This window comes from Podarcis pityusensis (genome assembly GCF_964106645.2).
Source record: "Podarcis pityusensis genome assembly, chromosome: 9".
Taxonomy (NCBI): domain Eukaryota; kingdom Metazoa; phylum Chordata; class Lepidosauria; order Squamata; family Lacertidae; genus Podarcis; species Podarcis pityusensis.
This window is the reverse complement of record NC_138034.1, coordinates 3,876,484-3,895,328: the sequence shown is the minus strand read 5'-3', so window position 1 is coordinate 3,895,328 and position 18,845 is coordinate 3,876,484. Positions and strand designations below refer to the sequence as shown.

Below are 18,845 nucleotides of genomic sequence, written 5' to 3'. Positions count from 1 at the left end.
GCTGTTAAAATAATATATTAATAGAGTGGTGCTTGGTGTTCTAGACAAAGGACTCTATGAAGGAATGCAGTTAATAGATGACATCAAATATTGCAAGACAGCAGTAACATTGCAAAGAGTATAATCAAATGAATATAAACATTTAAATTGCTTTTGTTAGACAGCAAAGAAATTCACCCAGTTGTGGCTGAAGAGCTGGAACAAAGGACCAGGATGACAGCTATTGAGGTATTATGGTGTTTTAAAAGATTTTATTCCTTTGATTTAGTTTCTGGACTTAACTAGGGAGAAAAGTTAATTTATTTGAATTCTTTCCCCCATCCCAATAAATTTATATTGAAACTTTTTCATCCTACAGTACAATATAAAACAAGCTAACTAAAAATAAAAAAGGAAAGGGAAAGCAAAGTAAATACAAAGCCATCTTTCAGAGGTAGATCTTAATCAAACGTTACACAGAAAGGGCTGGACTCTCCCAGCTCTCACCCAGGGGCTTCCCTTTCTTCTCCCACTCTGGGAGATCTTCCCTTTCCAGCCTTTCACGCAGGGTCATTCACCAGCCAGCCATCTCCATCATGTGCGTACAGTCTCCTCAGTGATCCAGAGTAGAAACCACTCAAAAAAAGAAACAAGAAGAAAAAGAAGCAGGGTTTTTAAAAAAAGTTTTTCACTCTAAATTCGCTCCAAATTGTACACAGAATCCTTTCTCTCCCAGCTCTGTCTCTGCCAGCTCAGAATATTCCGTAATCTCTCCATCCATGGTTCCATTCCACTTCTCCAACATCATAATTCCACTGCAAGACTATTTTACTTCTCCAGGCACCTGTGTAAAGGTGCTCTCCATTCCATCATCTACTGCCTCCAGCTTTATCATTCCACTCTCCTCTTCTGGCAGGCCTTGTTCTGGCAATCAATATTTTTCTCCAAAGCTTCTGTGTCTTTAACCTCATCTTTCTCTTGACCATTTTCATTCACCACCTTATCCATCTCAGTTCAGATCTATTTTAGTTGCTCATCCAGTAATTGCTGTATGATGCCAACAGTCAGTGGGGTGTCCAACAGTGTTTTTGCCATATTGAGTGTTCTTGGTCTTATTGACAACTCACTCTCCACTTTAAGGTTTATAGTCTCTGCCTTAAAAGCTTGAGTCTCCTGTCTTCTTATCTCCAGACCTTATTCTTTTCCCACAGTTTCACTTTGCAGCCAGCACTTTCATCAAAGGGATGGAAGGTTGAAAATAGCTTTCTAACTTTTAGAACACCCCTTAGTTGTTTATGTTGATACTGCATGTCAAATTTCAGACTCTCAAAGGAACTTTTCTGGATTTTATTACCAGAATATTCAGGTTTTCCATACAGACATTTCCATGCCTGTGAAATAATGATTATCCACTTTTAGTGTAAGTACTGGGTAATTTAACAAACTGAGCATGCCCTAACTACTAATTTTTGGAGTCCTGAAAGATTTTCCTTCCCTTCGCTTCATAGGACCCACAATGTAGAAGCATGGAAGAAGAAAACCTCTCTGAAGAGATTCAACCAGAATTGATTTCCAAAGGTAAATTCCTGTTTCTAACGGCAGTGATAAACTGTTGCAGGTTATAATCTTCGGGATTTATCAATAGAATTAAATATTACATTTCATAAAACATCTGATCCACATCAGGAGGTTAGTCATGCAGCCCCAGTTGTTCCTGGGGAGTGAGACTTCCATTTAGTGCAGCTTAATTTAAGTGGGTGCAGATCGATCAGATTTTTTATTTTTTTTTAGGGTTCTGTAAATTCTTTATTGTACATCAGTGAAGCAAAAAGAAAAGAAAAATTCCCTTTTGCACAGCAACTGCTTAGGGCCCAGCCTGAGCACCATGCAAGATGCCGTGTACACAATCCACTAATTGCAATATCAGGACCAAAAAAAACCCCAAGGGACTGGAATTCAAGACCAGTTCTGCTGCACCTGTTGAAACCAAGCTGCCATTTGACAGAGGAAAGGGGTCAGCCATACAAAAAAAGGCTGCCACTACAATCACTACTAGTTTGCCCTCTGCATTAACATCAGAACTTTGTGAGCTCTCTAGCCTGTCTCAAGCCTAGCTCTTTTCTCAACGAGAGATCCCCACATTTTGTTGAATGGCTGTGGCTGCTGACCCATATTTGGATGCCTCTTTCCCCAAGTCATTCTGCTATATGCCGCGTGGGGGCCCCTGTTGCTATTTCTCCCTCATACAATGAAGCAGAGGCAGCAGTGAACAATCGTTGAATGTTGCTGGTAGGTGACGTATTGTGCCTCAGAGGCTCCACAGCATGGCCACGGCCCTATAGATGCCCACATCGTGGTAATAGAAGTAGCAGAGGCCAGCAAAGGTGAGTGCTGAGAGCAGGTAGAGGCCAGTGTTGGCCAGTTTAATAGATGTCTCTCCATGGACGTAAGGTAAAGGTAAAGGTGTCCGACTCTAGGGTTGTGCGCCCATCTCACTTAAGAGGCCGGGGGCCAGCGCTGTCCGGAGACACTTCCGGGTCACGTGGCCAGTGTGATGAAGCTGCTCTGGCGAGCCTGCACCAGCGCAGCACACGGAAACGCCGTTTACCTTCCCGCTATAAAGCGGTACCTATTTATCTACTTGCACTTGGGGGTGCTTTCGAACTGCTAGGTGGGCAGGAGCTGGGACCGAAAGACGGGAGCTCACCCCGCCGCGGGGATTCGAACCGCCAACCATGTGATTGGCAAGCCCTAGGCACTGAGGTTTTACCCACAGCGCCACCCGCGTCCCTGTCTCCATGGACGTAGTCAGTTACTATTTGCCCAAGGCCCCAGTGACCATGGAGTGTGAGAGTGGCAGCCAATGAGTAGTCCATGGTTGGTCCAGGATACAGGTAAGCTGCAGGCAGGAGCCCAAGCAGGAGGCCACTGACTGCTCACTCACCAGTCCAGTGCAGAGAGGCAGCCTTGGAACCAGCGACTCCCCGCCGTGGGGTCTGCCCAGCCCCACCCGCAACAGCCCCACCGCCATCTTGCACCATTTGCCGTCCAGATCTATCAAAGGTTATACAAGGTCAGGCAGTTGACAGGTGGGTGTCAGAAGCAGCCCCCAGAAGGCTGAACAAAAGTGGTTCCCCACCCTTGCCATAGTGTTAAGTGTACTAAACTGAACTAAAAGTAAATGTCTGAAAAACTATTCCGCTGCACTAGCTGTTTCAGCATTGGAGAGAGAGAGATCTTAAATCCTCATTTCAGTTGAGGCCCCCCCATCCTTTCAGTTTAAGTAAATTTAGTGTAACTCAAATTTAACCCTTGTGAGGGTTGTATACAGCGAAGTAGTTCCATCAGTACAGGGACTTCCGGCTGTGCAATGGAATGTCCCCTCCCTCTCCCTGTGTGCCCCCTAAATCTGTTCTGGGTGTTTCCCCCCACCCTCAAGTGCAAATTTGGGAAGGGTGCAAAGAGGCCATGGGTACAGGGTGTTGCTGTGCATATGGAACTACTGCCTTGGTAAAGTATTTCACAATTTCTAAGATATTTACAAGGGAGTCCTTTTGCTTTGATATGTAATTCTTGTTATATAAGGCAAATGTTAAATTTGCAAAACTTTTATTAGAGACATTTTTAGAGCACTCCCTCTGCTTTGTTTGAGATTATTCTACCTAGGTAAAAGGAAGTTGTTTATAAAATAATCATGTCTTCTGTCAGGGCTGAGTGTGCACAGCAGACAGTGAATTTCATAGTTTGAAACTGCAAGGAATGTAAACACCCCATTGCTGTTTGAGAAACTAAGATCCAACTCTGTGTTTGACAGTATATTTAACAACTGAAATGTTCTCTTGTTGTTTAATGAAGTATCAATGAAAGGAACCGTGTACGTGTTTTCAGTGGTTTAGAGAAAGAGCATTGTTTTTGGAAGGGGTTCTTGGATTAATACCAGTAGCTAGCTATAGTCTACGTTTACAATAGGAAGTTCCAGTAAATCAGAATTTTAAACATTTTAAAGTTGGAATAAGCAACTGGGAGGCACAGGCTTCCTGCCTATTGCTCAGCATAATCCTTCAACCCCAAGAGGCCTCTCTCTGCAGTGCCTGGGAGCGAGCAGCTGACCTGCATAAGAAAGAGAGGGCTCTTTGAAAGCCTTGCTGCTGCTCATGATGGAAAGGAGGGGTTGAGGAGCCCTTTTACTGTCTCCTGACTGCTGGAAAGTGAGTCAAGACAGGGAACAGGCTAGAGGCTTATGCACATCTGACACTTGAATCCCTTTCCTGACAAGTGACATCAGAAGAGGAAACCTGGTTGGTATCGTCCACATTACTGTATTGCAGTGTGAAAGAATTAGAATTGGTACTACGGGATGTTGCCCGTGAAGTGGCCAATGAGAATTTGGATATTGGCTGGGGGTGCAAACTGTTATAAAGCAGGAGAAAAAGCAGATTCCTGAGCACAGAGTGTTGCTGCTATAATCCCAGAAAAGTTTCCTCTGAAATAAGGCTAACCTATAAATAATAGCATAATGGGGGTTTGATTTTTTTTAAGTGGGAGCATTTCAGTACTGCTGCTGAAATCCACATGAGCAAATTTATAGCTAATGGGGATAAAATGCATATGCATTGGGATGCGGTAGGCCAGGCATGGCCAAATTTGGCCCTCCGGCTGTTTGGGGACTACAACTCCCATCATCCCTAGCTAACAGGACCAGTCATCAGGGATGATGAGAATTGTAGTCCCAGAACATCTGGAGGGCCAAGTTTGGCCATGCCTGCAGTAGGCACAGCACCTCTGAACTGAAGCCCATGGATTGGGGTGGGGAGGTGAGTAGTAAGGTCTGCCTGAGGACTGCTTCCTGTGCCTTTGTGTAGAAATATTATTTTTCTGTACAAGTTTCTAGCTCAGGGGTCAGCAACCTTTTTCAGCTGTGGGCCGGTCCACCGTCCCTCAGACCATGTGGTGGGCCGGACTATATTTTGAAGAAAAAATATGAACGAATTCCTGTGCCCCACAAAGAACCCAGAGATGCATTTTAAATAAAAACACACATTCTACTCATGTGAAAACACGCTGATACCCGGACCGTCTGTGGGCCGGATTTAGAAGGCGATTGGGCCACATCCGGCCCACGGGCCTTAGGTTGCCTACCCCTGTTCTAGCTGAAACTTGTTTGCATAGTTCTGAGAGCACTTCATAGTAGTTCTTAAAATCCATCTTGGGCTTGTGATTAACATACTGTTAAGGAAATGTAAGTATAAATCAGGAATCTCATATCTGCCAGAAGTCTCTAGGAAGCGGTCTGCATCTACAATATAGAGATAATTGGTTGACCTTACAGATTCATGAAATGATTGAGTGTCACGGGGCTGCCAGGGAACGCCTTTGAGGAGCGGGAACAGTCAGAGGGAGATAGAGAGGAACTGAAGGATGGGGAAGAGGGAGAGAGCCCGGAGGCAGGAAGGCTCTCCGATGCTGAAGCAGAGCCCTAGCACCTCACAGGAAGTTGAGGAACAGATGGAGAGCCTGTGCCTGTGCCTTCTGCACAGGAAAGGAGAGGGGTAAAACACAGGGATCAGAGACGTCCCCACCTTTTCTGTTGGAGGAGAAGCCAGGGAAGACCACTCTCCGAATCTGAACCAGACAATTCGGACGCATGATTGTAATGTGCTGCTTGTACATATGTAAAATAAAGAACTGTAAATATCTCTCTGAGTGAGCAGAGGGTGCTTATTGCAAAGAGCATACACATTGAGACACTGCTTTGTAAAGCACTTGGAATGCTCAGTGCTTTTAATAGTCCTTTTTTCTGCCTTTCTGCTTTTGTTTTTTAGCACTTGAAACAACAGACACTTCAGTCGTAACAGAAGCAGTAGAAGTCCAAGTTTCTAGAGAGAAATCATTAGAGGTTTGCATTTCTTTCTTGTTTTACTTTTCTTTACTGAAGATTTTTTCTTTCTTTCTTTTTTTAAAAAAATACAGTTTTTTTGGAGCATGTCTATCAAAGGCATGATTTCTATATTGGGATAGCTAAATGAAACCGCCTTGTTCCAGAGCAGTATCGCTCTTAATAGCGGACAATGGAGGCAAGCAACCATGGACAGCTGTAACTTTGATGATCTGCTTGGCATCTTCCCTGACGCATCTCGGCTGGCTGCTGTTCAGAACAGAATGCTGGACTAGTTCCACTTTCAGTCTTGATCCAACATGGAAATATTTACTTTCTCATCTATTTCCTCTCCTCCTCTTAGTTGCAGGTAGAAATACCTGATCAGAAGGAAGAGAGCTTCATGCCAGAAACAGACAGACATCCTGGTATCGAAGAGGGTGAATCAGGTAGTTAACAAATAAATACTCCTGCCTTGTTGTCTCTGGCAAACATTTGACTAGTTTGCATGGGATGGTTTACAGGCCAATCTGATTTAGGAAAAAAATACGTACAAGGTTTCAGCACTCAGCACTGAAGACTAAGTCTTCAGAATTTTTTTTTTAAAGGGTTAAATTTATTTTGCAGGTCATGGTCCAGTGTGTCAGATTTTGGGAGAAGAAGCTGAAGAAAGCCAGTATTTTGAAGCCAGAGCAGAATCTAATACGGTATACTTTAAATCTGTTTACAGATATATTACTTCTCAACATATCTGCTTGAAATGCTTGCTCAAAGCCACATTCCCCATAACGGGTGCAGCAGCATCCATTAATTCTCATTACTGTCAATGCAATCAGTCGTGGAACGTAGGATCAAAAATGTAACAAAACAACAACATAAGCACTTCTCAGAGAATCTCTCGTCCCTTATAGACAGCTGCCTTGTTGTAGCTTTCCTCAAAGTAAACTGCAAATGAGCTTCCTAGAAGACAGTTTTACCTTCAGCCTTTTCCGTGACGTCTCTTTTCAAACCAGCTTTAGGGTCGTAGTTTGGATTGACATATTTACTGACAGATGAGCATTTTCTTTAAATTCTTTCGTGATTTATAGTAGTTTCAGAAATAATTAAAGACAGTGCAGCTGGTATTTTCTCTAGAGATTAATTTCCATGGTGCTTGGGCAAGCTATAGTTTCTCCCACTCCAGTCGCTCACCCATCTGATGGGCTTTCTCGATTCCACATCAGCGAACAATCCATCCAGAGCATGTAGGAGGAATTAATCCCATGTTGCATGTGTTATGCAGAGATAAGAACGACAGATAAACTTTGCTGTCAAGTCACCACTTAATTACACCTTTTGGAAGCTTTTTGGAAGGAGATGTGGCTCCTCCTCAGAAGCGGCTTATCAGTTATTTCTGTCAGAATAATTTACGTAACTAGTTGTGGTGGCAACCTTTAAATGTAGTAGTTCACAATGCCGTTCTGTTAGTACTACAGCACGCAGTATTTTAACATGTTTTATAATTTCATAGGAAACAACTTCCAGGGACTCAGAAGATACCCTTGAAGGTGATGCCAAGTCTCTGCAACCTTCATCAGAAACTGTAGCAGGAAAAGGTAACATCAGAGTTACAGAATTTTCCTGAAAGGGTTAGAAGACACCTTTCATTTTTGGGGAGGGACCAATGAAAGCCTTTGTTGGTGTTGGGTTGGCAACCCCAGTTCTTTTCTCTTTTTTGGCCAATTAATTTTTATAAGTTTTCCAAATTTTTAACAAATTAATTCAAATTTGACACAAATGTAAAAATTGACCTCTATCCCCCCCTTTCAAGGCATCTTTTCCCTCTCTCTTTTGCTACTCACAGTAAAATGCTTTTTCTTAATTTCTAATACTTTCCCATCCATTCCTATTTCCATCGACTGTGCATGTTCAATTCCTGCTTAAACTTTCCTCTGACTATTTTCCTAATTAATCAAATAGAGTTAATCTTCCTTTATCAATCCATATAAATCATTAATCATAATTTTAAATCATATTTCTTCCAATATAACTTTACCCAATATGTCTTTACACATTTGCAACATTCTAATTAACAGTACTCAAGTTTTACAGACTCCAGAAACATCTCCTGGTCCACCTTGTTATGCAGTTCCCTTTTCAGAAAACAGACAACCCCAGCTCCAAAGAGCCTCCTTCCTGCTGGATGGAGAATAGTCCACCCATGTCTGGACCACAGTCTAGTGAATAAGTAGAACTGCTGCTCCTGTGTACAGTCAAACCTCGGTTTTCGGACATCTCGGCTGCCAAACATTTTGGAAGCCAAACACCAAAAACCCAGAAGTGAATGCTTCCGTTTTCTAATGCCCCTCAAAAGCCAAACAGCTTCCAAGGCATGTTTCTCAATTTTCCCCATTGAACTTGCTGGCGTCCCTTTGAGCCTCGGTTTTCAAATGTTTTGGAAGTCGAATGGACTTCCGGAACGGATTACGTTGGAAAACTGAGGTTCCACTGTATTAAGCAAATATCCTGCTCCTTTGCATACCTACCCCATAGAACAGGGGTAGGCAACCTAAGGCCCGGGGCCCGAATGCAGCCCATTTGCCTTCTCAATCCGGCCCCCGGACGGTTCGGGAACCAGCGTGTTTTCACATGAGTAGAATGTGTCATTTTATTTAAAATGCATCTCTGGGTTATTTGTGGGGCATAGGAATTCGTTCATTCCCCCCCCCAAAATATATATATATATATATATATATTCCAGCCCACCACATGGTCTGAGGGACAGTGGACTGGCCCAGGGCTGAAAAAGGTTGCTGATCCCTGCCATAGAAGCACAGGTGTATACAGTGATACATGATGCAACAAACTGTAGGATAGGTTATAGCAGCTGCATATTCGTTGATGTTTATCTAGATTGTCAAAGAAGTCAAAGTGATGGGGTGTGCTGCAAGTGAAAACCAGGCAATGTACAATTCAGAGGAAGTCACTGGTTTAAGCAATTACTCAAAAATGATGGTGGGGATTTAATTTGTGTTTTTTAAAAAAATTAAAAAACGTTTTTCCCTGCAGATGAGATTGTTGGCAAAGCGGATATTTGTGAAAAGTCAGATGAGAAATCCAGTGTAAATCCTGTTGAGGCAAGTAACATGGCCTATTCTGATAGTTATTTGAAAGTATACTTTCCTGATGGATGGCTGGTGAAGGGAAGGGAAGATCTCCCAGGATGGGAGGCTGGGAGAAGAAAGGGAGGAGAGAATTTGCTGAATTCTGAGAGAAGTACCCAATAAGTCGAGTTGCTTCAACCAGAACTGATCCTGTATTCTGTATATATTCTGAAGTGCATGTTGGAATGGTTGTGAGCACTTTTATCTGGAAAGTGCCTCACTAATTGGTCCAAGCAGGCTACTGGGGGCTGTAATAAACCGCAAACCACTCAGAATAGCTCCACTGGTTGACCTTGACACAAATACTAAGTAATTATTATCATTGTGAATAACGTTGGTGCACACCAGAGCTTATAAATGGTTTAACTTTCCTTGGCTATTAAGAATCCATCCCAGCCATGGTTTTGATTTCAATGGGAGAGGAGACTTTAGCGGATTTGTAACTCTCCACTGAAATAGCGAAACTTAAAAGAAAATGTTTGACTTAATCTATGGTGTGTGAGAGAGGTTGGGAAAGACGCTATCATATAATGCGACTATAATGTGAAGAATCACTATTTCTGGACATGTTGTGTTAGTTTTGTGGGCACTAGTAAGTGAAAGCTTACACAGCAATAAATTGGTTAGTCCTTTAATGTAACACAAGACTCTTTGTTCATAATCCAGTTGCCTTAGTGGACACTTTGAGTTGACTTAAACAACATTTGTTTGTCCTTTTGTTTAGGAAAAAAAGCAAGTACCAGTTAAGCGGAAAAGAGGAAGACCCCGTAAATATCCTATTGAAATAATGGCACTGCTTGGTAAGTACAGTGCTGCGTCACCATGGAAAATGTACTTCAGCATTTCATTAAACTCAGGAGGTTTATTTTTCCTTTCAGGTCAAGTTTCAGAAGCTGACTCAAGAACTGGAAATGTAAGCATTTGGATGGATATTCTGTTTGGATGCTCACATATTGTGGGATTGCTGGCTCTCTGTGGAACACTCTTTTATATTTTTTTCAATTGCAATAACACAACAATCGCCAGGATCCCATGGGCTATTAAGCTGGTTCCCTGAGCTCAAGGCATTACCCTTGTTTTCTCCCACACTATAGCGGATTATTTTTTAAATGGAGGGCACCTTCAAAAATAGTTGTGATATTCAGATAACTCGAGATTTCCAGTGGGTTGGTGCATATTTTCTTTTTTTTTGTCACCTGCCTTGGAGGTCTGTTGTCAGGCCAGGAAGGCAGCATATAAATAACTAGATGAAATACCTTGCCTGTATTTTCTTCATGCTATTATTTTTTTATCCCTCACTTTCTCCCAAAGGCACCCAACACATCAATAACAATATCATTAAAAACAGTTGAAAAGCAATCAGGTTCTCTCACTCCATTATTTCAGGGTTGCCAGTATCTTTCATCCACCAAATGGCTGGGAAAACAGGAATGTTTTTAAATTCCTCCTGAAAGCCAGTAATGAGGGAGAAGGAGAAACCTCACTCGGCAGGGCAGTCCACAAATGGGCACTGACATGGTCAGCCCCCAGTGGAGGCACCAACAAGGTGTTTGCCTGTTTGCCATAAGGCATGAAATCTCTGTGGAAGGAAACATAACTGCTCCTGCATAAAAGAACTTTTAAACTGGGGGTATGAATTGGCCCAGAACATGTCATATACTGGATCACTGCAGCACTTAGTGATTGGCAGCTGAACGTGTGAGCTTCATTGAAAGCAGTAGTTTGCCAGCTTACAGAAAAGTCAACTGTAGATTTCATGGCAAAGCCAGGTTTGTTGTTGTGTGATCTGAGAAATGGTCTTGAGTTGTAAAATGTACTGCATATTAGAATTTTGCGGGTCTTTGGACCGTAACAAAGAATGTGCTTGTGCATATTAGATTATTTTATTTTTATTTGCATTAACTGAAGAAACAGTATAGCCCTCTTCAGGACTTATCACCTTAAGAGAGAACGCATGTAGAGATTAAATTCAAATACGCACCATTCACCCTGCCCCCACCCAGAGGCACCTGAGTTTTTTGGCACTTTCACACAGTAGAGAGCCTTGCATATCTGCGGAGGCCACTCATGGGACTAGGAATCCTGATCTTCCAGGGTTCCCACTCTTGCAAGGAGCCTCCATAGATCTGCAAAGCTCTGTGCTGCAGAAATGCACTGTCAATGTCTGAAGGAGTCGGGAGACATGTGGCTTCATTTGGGGGGGGGGGAGAGATCTGTCCTCACAACCCCATTCAGTGGGTGTTTCCTCTTTGAGTGATAAGACCTAAACAGGGCCTGAAAGCAGTGTTTTAATTTTTCTAATCCTGCACTATAGAAATATACTGCTATTTTTGTTTTTAATTAGATGCAGCGGTCTTCAGGTTCTAGCAGTAGAGAGATGATTACTCCAAAAGGTAATTATTCCAAAAAAAAAATTCTCTTTGGAAAGGAAGAAAGAGTGGAAAGGATGAGGTGCATCTGTAACACAGCCATTTTTCTTGAAAGAGTTACTGCTCCAAAAATTCAGATATAGCCTTATACAGTGGTACCTCTGGTTACAAACTTAATTCGTTCCAAAGGTTCGTTCTTAAACTGAAACCGTTCTTATCCTGAGGCGCGCTTTCGCTAATGGGGCCTTCCGCTGCGTGCGTACGTCCAGCACGCAATTTCCGTTCATATCCTGGGGCAAAGTTGGCAACCAGGAGCAGCTACTTCCGGGTTAGCAGACCGCATAACCTGAAGCATTCGTAACCAGAGGTACCACTGTATAAACTCTTGTGGATCTACAAAACAATGGTGCATGCAAAGACCTTCCCCCGTCTATTTCAAAGGTGAGTAAAACACTTTGTCCAGCTTCCAAGTGGACTGATTTCAGTGGCATTGACATGGATGCCAGAGATTTCCCACTTCTGTGAGTAGGGCAGTTTAGGGTGCTTGGGTCAAATGGCAAAGTAACCATGGTGACTCACTGCTTCATACACTGTTCCAGTAAGATTTTGAAATGAAGCAACTGCATGATTTACTCAGGCTGCTGGCATGGGAAGTAACCAATTGCATCCACCTTTTTACCAGACTAGCATTTACAACTAACATCAAGCATTTCTGCAATCCTGAGCTGCCTTCTGTTTGCCATTGGTTGACATCTCTGTGAGAAATAACTTAATTTTTGCTTTATTATGCTGTGGCGAATTTTAGAAAGAAATCCCTTTTTTTTTTTTTTTTAAGTTCCTTGGTCATTTAAGTTTAATTTTAACTTCATACGAAAAGTGACGGTTATAACAGTTTGTGTGTTCAGAGTTGCAGTTTATGTAGAGTTCTTAACACATTTTTTTCTTCCTTTTTTAGTCAAAGGTTCATTGAATGAGAGACACAAAGTAAGTTCAAGATCTTTTAGTGCAAATTGTTTTCCACTTTGATCCTAAAAATGTTTGATTTTTGTGGAGTTGTATAATTTAGCTTAGGGTCATTTCTCTAATGAAAACTGTTTCATTGGAATTGAGTTACTGAATGAAACCAAGGTCCATCGTTTCCAGGTTTCTGTCTTCCAGCATAATGAAACAATATGCCTCTGGGTGCTTATGAGTAGGGCATAAAAGGAAGGCATCCTCCATCCTCAGTCCTTAGAATTTTTCAATCCTTGATACATTGCGTCTGAATGTAAAGGCTCAAATTAAGTTGCTGGCAATATCAGTGCTCACACTGACACCTGAAAAAATATAGATGAGGCAAATGGAGTCTTGGTTCCTTGGAGATCAGGAGACAACATTTCTTTTACCTTGCTCCTATAAAATCTTGCTCGTTCCTAGGTTTTGCAATACAGTGGCACCTTGGTTCTCAAACTTAATCCATTCCGGAAGTCCGTTCGAAAACCAAGACAAGCTTTCCCATATAAAGTAATGCAAAATGGATTAATCTGTTCCAGACTTTTAAAACAACCCCTAAAACAGCAATTTAACATGAATTTTACTATCTTAACGAGACCATGGATCCATAAAATGAAAGCAATAATCAATGTACTGTACTATAAAATAAATAAGACAGTTTTGTAGATGATAAAAATTTAAATTACAATTTTTTCTTACCTGCACTGATGATAGTCATTGTTTGGAGGGGGGGGGCTTTTATTCATTTCCACAATCACACAATCGATCAGTAGCTGAACTGGGTTCCACACAGTCACAAAAACAAATTAACCAAAAAAGCCTCAAAAACCAAAACTCAAAACAAATAGCAAAAACAAAAGCGCCAAATTTAATCCAGTCTGGAAGTGCGTTTGACTTGTGAAATGTTTGAAAACCAAGGCGCAGCTTCTGATTGGTGCAGGCGCCCCAGAAACAATAGCTGACAGCCGCATTAGATGTTTGGCTTCCGAAAAACGTTTGCAAACCAGAATGCTTACTTCCGGGTTTTTGACATTTGGGAACCAAGGCGTTTGAGTACCAAGGTACCACTGTATGCCTTACTATACACCTGATCATGGGTAGCAGTCATTCAGCAGTTTGTCATCTATAAGCTTTTCAAATTCTTTAAAAAAAAATTAAAAATCCGCATCTTGTTGCATGTTTCCCCTAAGTGACGTATGTATTTTGTGAACAAGTACATAGAGTGTGCTGCAATATGTTCCTCTCCTCTCCGTACTGTCAATAAATTTATAAGCCCTCTTATGAGTTCCCCTTGTCTTTTTTTTCTCAGCCAGAAGCCCTGTATGCTTTCAATTTCTTTACTGTTTCCCCCTTTACTTCCAACTTTTAGGAAGCTAAAGAAGGGGAGGCAGAGGTGGCTGTGCGTCGAAGGGGAAGGAAGCCCAAACGACCTCTAATTCCACCAGAGGAAACAGGTAAAACATGGAGGTTCTGCTTCTCTTAACTTTTTCTATTGTTTAAGGTGCATGTTAGCTTATACAAATATCAGTTTTATTATCCTTTATTCATCGAGGGGAAAATCATTGGGTTATGGCTAAAGTAAATATTATGGGGAAATGTGCAAATTGCTGTAATCTCATGTCAGGAATGGTACATCCCAGCTGCTTGCCTACAACCTCTTGGGTTTTCTATGAATTCTGGCTGTGAACTAAAGAAGTAAACTATTGTAAATGTTTTTGGAGAGATTTTAAACAAGTATGCATTAAAATGCTACGGAAATGGAAAATTACTTACTCCACTCACGGGGTCCATTTAGAATTCACCTTCTAAAGTAAGTATCCATATCCCTTCTGGAGGCTTGGGTGGAAATTTGAGTGTGTTTATAAAATTTTGTAGGGAAGGACACACTTGAGCCAGACAAAAAACGTCAGAAACTAACACTTGCTGTTGAAGAGGAGACAAAAGACAAAGATGAAAAGGATGAAAACAAGGAGAGTGGCGATAACGGAGGGGAGGACAGTGACAACAGTGATGATGCTGACGAAATACATTCAGGGGCCACAACACGGTCAGCCTCAAGATTGGAAGCACAAAGGTAACGTTGGCTCACCAGAGACTTGGGCAGTGGGCTAGATGCGTCACCAAGCATGGAGGGCTGTGGTGGGAATGGAAGAAGTCCAGAGCGCCAGTGGATGAGCAGACACAACCTTGTACTTCTTTGAATCCTGGCCTCTGACTCCAGTCATTAATGAATCCATCCCAAATCCAGTTCTGCCTCATCTTTCTGTATAAAAATATAATAAAGGCATTTTGTTTGTGATCCCTACCTACCAAAACTTTTGCTCAGCTGTTGCTTATGGAAAAAATGATGAGACTTTCTATATATTCCATATTCATACTTTCATTTTATTGCTAAATTACTCTAGCCAACCTGCTTCTTCAGGAAGCAAATTTGTCTTATAACCTTCCCTCCCTTGGTGATCTCTTAGCATCTTGGGTGCATATATTTTTACAGTTAAGTGGTGTATAATTTTTTTGAAATAAATAAATGTATTCTAGACCCATGAAGGCTTCACGTCTAGCAATCCAAACTTTATTGCAGAAACTGACTCCCTGGGTAGGAGTCAGAGAGGTTTTGCTACATCATTAGTTTTTGACTAATAATGTGTCTCTTTCCCCACCTCTCTGTCTCACTTCCATGTGTGGATGCACACACTGGAGGATACAGTAGCTAAGGGACCCAAGGGTCATCTAGTCCAACCCCCTGCAATGCGGGAATCTCTACCAAAGCATGCATAACAGATGGCCATCCAATCTCTGCTTAAAAACCTCCAGTGAATGAGAGCCCACCACCTCCCGAGAGAGTTCGTTCCACTTTCAAACAGTGCTTACCGTCAGAAAGTTCTTCCTGATGTTTAGTTAGAATCTCCTTTTCTTATAACTTGAAGCCATTTGTTTGGGGGCCTACCCTCCAGAGCAGGAGAAAACAAGCTTTGTTCCATCTTTTATGGGACAGCCCTTGATTAGAGGAGACTGAGAGGAGATATGATCGCCATCTTCAAATATATCAAGGCTAAACATGCTCAGCTCCATCAACCGTTCCTCCTAAGGCTTGGTTTCCAGACCCCTGTTCATCTTGGTTGCTCTCCTCTGCACACATTCCAGCTTATCAATATCCTTCTTAAATTGTGGTGCCCAGTATCAGCAGTTCCACATTAAAATCATTCCTACTCCACAGTAGGAATGGACCATGTTGTATAATAGGAAATGTATATAACAAAACTCTGATGGCAGTTCTGTTAGGTCAAAAGAAAAGGCCTGGAGATCACATCTTTTGCACCTGAAGGTCTCAGGCTCAGTCCCCAGCAGCTTCAATTAAAAGGATCTCTAGCAACAAGGCTTACAAAGTCACGATCATCATTTTATTTGTATGCCATCTTTCTATAGTTAAAACCATGCTCAAGGCAGCTTAATACATGAAAATATTTACAGTTACAAAAGGAGTCATAAAAAAAAACATCAAAAAGTACACAATAAAATTGAGCCATTTCCACATAAATCATCAGGTCTAAAAATAAAGATACTAAAAATAATATCAATAACAGCAACAGAAGCCCCCTAAACAATACCCCAGCCCAAGAGTCTGTTCAGCAGACTCAGCTTTTGCAGCTGGACTCAGTCCGGGCCCTGCCTTCCCAGGCCAGGTGGCAAAAGGGCCAGCAAGGCAGGAATCCGGTCTTCCAGGACTTATAGCCAAGATGGTCAGCTCAGCTCAGACCTGAGAGAGTCAGTGCCTGTACTGAGTTAAATGGACTAGTGGACGGAATCTGTTTAAGGCAGCTTCCTATGTTAGCATAAGGGACCAATTTAGAAGCAGTGGGCTGTGCAAGCTCAACTCTGCCTGCCTGCCACTTCCCCACTCCAAACCACCACCACCACCCCTGCTGTTTCTCCCTCTGCTAGGATTCAGGTCCTTGCTTGTGATCGAAACAGAGACTTAGCAGTCCGACTGGCACATTTAACTTCAGAAAGCAGAATACCTCAATCCCAACATGAGACTGCCGAGTATTGCTACTTGCTTTGGAACGGCCAGTGTAAGAGTGTCTCTGAAAGCACAGATTCATTTTTAATTTTTGTGCTACTTTATTATATTTGCTAGGTAACCCGTCCTGTTTACATATGCTTATCTGCTCATTTTTTCAGAAAGCAGCCCAGCAAGCCCACAACACGAGCCACATCTAAAAATCAAAGCCCTGGCGCAGTTCCTCCTCCAAACCATCGAAAGTTAGCAGGGAAAAAGCAGTCACCTGCCGTTGCAAAATCCAATAAATCTCCTGGGGCACAGTAAGTATGGAAATGAAAGCCACTTCTAGTTTGTGAATATCTCTACGCCGTCTTCTCCAGAGTAATTTCACCGTGCTTTTTGGTTTGTTTTTCAGTTCAAGGTTACAGCCCACCAAGCGCAAAAGAGAAGCCAGTCCCATGGTGTCGCCTAAGAAAAGTCACCAGAGGGGCGATGAACCTGAGGCGAAGAAGTCCAAGCGATAGTTTTGCCCCACGCCAGACAAATGGGGAAGGGAAAACAAACAAACTCTCCTCTGCTTCTTTGTAAAACAAAGAGGCTTTGCATGCGCTTGTTTCCAAGGTATAACATGTTACCTATGTAACATATTTAAACAGCTTTATACACTATTTGTTTATGCAGAAGTCTATAAGCATTGCAAAAGTTTACTTTGAACCTCAAGTAGAGATGGTCGAGAGTGACTCGCTGATGCTTCCAATCTGCTCATCACCAGTGGCCTCTTAATGACACCCTTTGTACATAAGCCACATATTTTAAAGAAGAATGTATTTTACTGCGTATGAACTTAATCAAACAGCAAGGACTGTTCTGCGGGCTGTTCTGATGTTATCTTACGTTGGTCATTTTAACTGGATTCTTAAATGTTGTGCAGCCATCATTAGCATTGTCTAGGGCGCGGGAAGGGACTCCTTTTCAGTGAACTCAACAAATCTCTAATTAACTGGCAAAGTACTTTCCTGCATGTATTCAAGTCAAGTAGAATTAGTATAAGGAGGAGACTTTACTTTCTTTCCTCACACTCGTGGCTTTCTGTATGGTAAAAGTTTTAAAACTGCATTTACAGTGCTTAGTAAAGGCACCCTATTCACTTGGAAATATATTATCATCTGTAAATTTTATCCCAGCGTCAAAGTAGTTAGAGTTCATTCAGATAGAACTAGACCCCTTCAGCTGAAACAGTGGAAACTGTCTCATTTTGAAGCTTCTAAATGTTTTTCTCTCAGTATTTCTCTTTTTCAATTGAAACACTGAAATTAAAGTATCACCTTCAGGATTTAAAGATCTTCACCATTTATCTCACACTTTATATGCTAGTATTAAAAGAGAATGTAGCGCCTGGCCCTGCTGCCAGAATCATTAGTATACTTACATTTTACTCTCACAAAAACAAATCTTCAAGTTCGGTTTCATGTAAAGTTTTGGGGGTTTTTTTTATTATTATCAGAATTTGTCTCTTGCAAAGATGTGGTAAGTTGCCAAATAACCTGAGATTATTTTAAAATGTTCATATTCATGTTTTATAACCAAATTCAGCATTCTATGTTTTTTAATTTGTTTTCTTTTTGTTTTGGGGACTTTTATTGTTGTAATGTGATTTTTTCTGTCAAATATTCTACTTTGTTTCTTACTGAATTTTTATATATAAATTATAAAACGTTTCCCAAAACTAGAGTCCTGTATTTTTTTTAAGTCGCTAGATTAACTTTTTCAATGGGTAAGAAAATTTTGTTACCCGTATTTTTCGCTCTATAACACGCACCTGACCATAACACGCACATCGTTTTTAGAGGAGGAAAACAAAGGGGGGGGGGATTCTGAATGAAACAGTGGATGTATCATTTTTGTGCCTCGTGCTGTGGCCACAGACATGTGATCTGATGGTGAATTTGGGGTGACCCAATGCAAAAATCCTGAGAATCCCTGTGAATCTGTGCTTTGTAACCACGTTTTTGCACCATTGCGGCCCCAGGCAACAGTGGGTGCGTGATTTTTTTAGTGCAGGCTGTAGCCATGGACATGCTATGTGATCTGATGATGAATTTGGGGTGACCCAATGCAACGATCCTGAGTATCCATGTGGATCCGTGCTTTGTAACCACGTTTTAAGTGGGGAGGGAAGGAAAAACACAGAAGGGACAAGGAGCACGGAAAAACACAGAAGGGACAAGGAGCACGAGAGGGGTGTGCAGAGAAGCAGCTGGCTAAGAATGCAGGAGAGGGATTTAACGGGAGGGAGGAAAGGAAGGCAAAAGTTTCCCCCCACCCACCCAAGCCAGCCCTCTCTCTCTCCCACCTGAATGTTTTCCGGCTGCCTGCGAGTCCCTAAAATGCTTCCCTGGACGCAGCAGCATCGGAGCACGGAGTGGAATTAGAAGGAAGGACGCGATCCTTTCCTTTTCCCTCTGCTTGCCTGGAGGGGAGGG

The 18,845-nt window shown here is 42.0% G+C and overlaps 2 protein-coding genes across 2 annotated transcripts in view; one reads left to right on the top strand and one right to left on the bottom strand.

Moving 5' to 3' along the window:
- BOD1L1 (biorientation of chromosomes in cell division 1 like 1) overlaps nt 1–18,088 on the top strand; it is a 38,402-nt gene extending 20,314 nt beyond the window's left edge. The window contains exons 11-25 of the mRNA XM_081021485.1: nt 161–228; nt 1,488–1,557; nt 5,802–5,875; nt 6,219–6,303; nt 6,482–6,561; nt 7,365–7,449; nt 8,903–8,970; nt 9,722–9,797; nt 9,876–9,910; nt 11,342–11,390; nt 12,322–12,350; nt 13,729–13,813; nt 14,235–14,433; nt 16,542–16,682; nt 16,778–18,088. Of these exons, the coding sequence (XP_080877611.1) occupies nt 161–228; nt 1,488–1,557; nt 5,802–5,875; nt 6,219–6,303; nt 6,482–6,561; nt 7,365–7,449; nt 8,903–8,970; nt 9,722–9,797; nt 9,876–9,910; nt 11,342–11,390; nt 12,322–12,350; nt 13,729–13,813; nt 14,235–14,433; nt 16,542–16,682; nt 16,778–16,886 (1,253 nt within the window). The 3' untranslated portion in view covers nt 16,887–18,088. The remainder of the gene's footprint in view (nt 1–160; nt 229–1,487; nt 1,558–5,801; nt 5,876–6,218; nt 6,304–6,481; nt 6,562–7,364; nt 7,450–8,902; nt 8,971–9,721; nt 9,798–9,875; nt 9,911–11,341; nt 11,391–12,321; nt 12,351–13,728; nt 13,814–14,234; nt 14,434–16,541; nt 16,683–16,777) is intronic.
- Nucleotides 1,773–5,779, bottom strand: SDHD (succinate dehydrogenase complex subunit D). Its single transcript, XM_081021476.1, is given in 3 exon segments — nt 1,773–2,431; nt 2,754–2,915; nt 2,919–5,779. Coding segments are annotated over 3 exon segments (408 nt in total). The 5' UTR covers nt 3,021–5,779; the 3' UTR covers nt 1,773–2,287.
- Nucleotides 18,089–18,845: the final 757 nt, after the last annotated feature.